This window comes from Otolemur garnettii, unplaced genomic scaffold, assembly GCF_000181295.1.
Source record: "Otolemur garnettii isolate 467f Iridium unplaced genomic scaffold, OtoGar3 scaffold00063, whole genome shotgun sequence".
Classification (NCBI taxonomy): Eukaryota; Metazoa; Chordata; class Mammalia; order Primates; family Galagidae; genus Otolemur; species Otolemur garnettii.
Window position 1 is genome coordinate 10366713 of NW_003852458.1, and position 1265 is coordinate 10367977.

Sequence of the window (1265 nt, forward strand, 5' to 3'; positions counted from 1 at the left end):
TAGTAATATGTACTTCCAGACTAACACTTTTCCCCTTCAAAAGTAGAATTTAAAGGATAAGCATCTAACCAGCTAGCAAAATTCAACATTTCATTTATTTCAAAATCGATTTTATTGCAGCCAAAACAGTGGAATTAACTGTACATAATAAACTATTATATATATATACACATTAAGTTATAGGGAATAAAGTTTATTTTGGCAGATAGTGTTAAACAAAATTAAAGTTGCATACATTAGTAACATAACTCAACATCCTTAATTTGGTATAAGTGTAACACATTTTCTTGCTTTCCTGTGTTCCGCTCAATCACCATACCTAAACTGCTTTATAAAACTGATAGGCTGAAATTTAACTTTATTGTTTTCGCTTACGCTCTGATTCCAAACAAAACTTTTCATAAGCTTCTTCTATCTCTGGGTCCATCTCATCATCAATATCATCCAAGTATCTGTAAAAGAAGCAAAAATGATTCCTGTTTTTCTTTTGTTTGCTCAAAATATTAAGAGGGTACAAATGTTTTTGGTTACATGGATTGCTTTTGTAATGCTTAATTCATGACTGTTAAGTGTGCCTCATCACCCAGATAGTGTTCACTGTACCCATTAAGTAGGTTTTTGCTCCTTCCCCCACTATGGTTTTTTTTTATTTTTGAGACAGAGTCTCAAGCTGTCGTCCTGGGTAGAGTGCCGTGGCATCACAGCTCACAGGAACCGCAAACTCTTGGGCTTAAGTGATTCTCTTGCTTCAGCCTCCTAAGCAGCTGCAACTACAGGTGCCAGCCACAACACTCAGCTATTGTTGTTGTTGCAGTTGTCACTGTTGTTTTAGCTGGCCTGGGCTGGGTTCAAACTGGCGTCCTACCCACCGAGCTATGGGCACCACTCTTCCATTACGTTTTTTAATTCAGAAGGTATGTGAGATGCTAAGCCATGAAAAGACAATATAACATAACTTTCCTAGACTGAGTTATAACAGACCTCAAACCTAACTTCAGATTACATAAATGACAGTCTTCATACAACCAAATGCTTAATGTGATAAGTGAAACTTTACACTGAATCCCTAATATCTAATAATTCTGCTATACATTTAGGTATGTTAAATTCTATAACTTAGAAGTTTAATCAAAAGGTTTGACATGTAAACTTAGGGCTCAAGATTGATATTAATATATTCACTTGGCTCGGCGCCTATAGCTCAACCGACTAAGGCGCCAGTCACGTACACCTAAGGTGGTGGGTTCGAATCCCCAGCCCGGACC

The 1265-nt window shown here is 37.1% G+C and overlaps 1 protein-coding gene across 2 annotated transcripts in view; it reads right to left on the minus strand.

Annotated features, from left to right (window-relative positions):
* Positions 1-77: 77 nt before the first annotated feature.
* PAIP1 (poly(A) binding protein interacting protein 1) overlaps positions 78-1265 on the minus strand; it is a 33555-nt gene continuing 32367 nt past the window's right edge. For both annotated transcript variants that reach the window (XM_003792966.3, XM_003792965.3), the window contains exon 11: positions 78-452. In XM_003792966.3, the coding sequence (XP_003793014.1) occupies positions 359-452 (94 nt within the window). In that variant the 3' untranslated portion in view covers positions 78-358. The remainder of the gene's footprint in view (positions 453-1265) is intronic.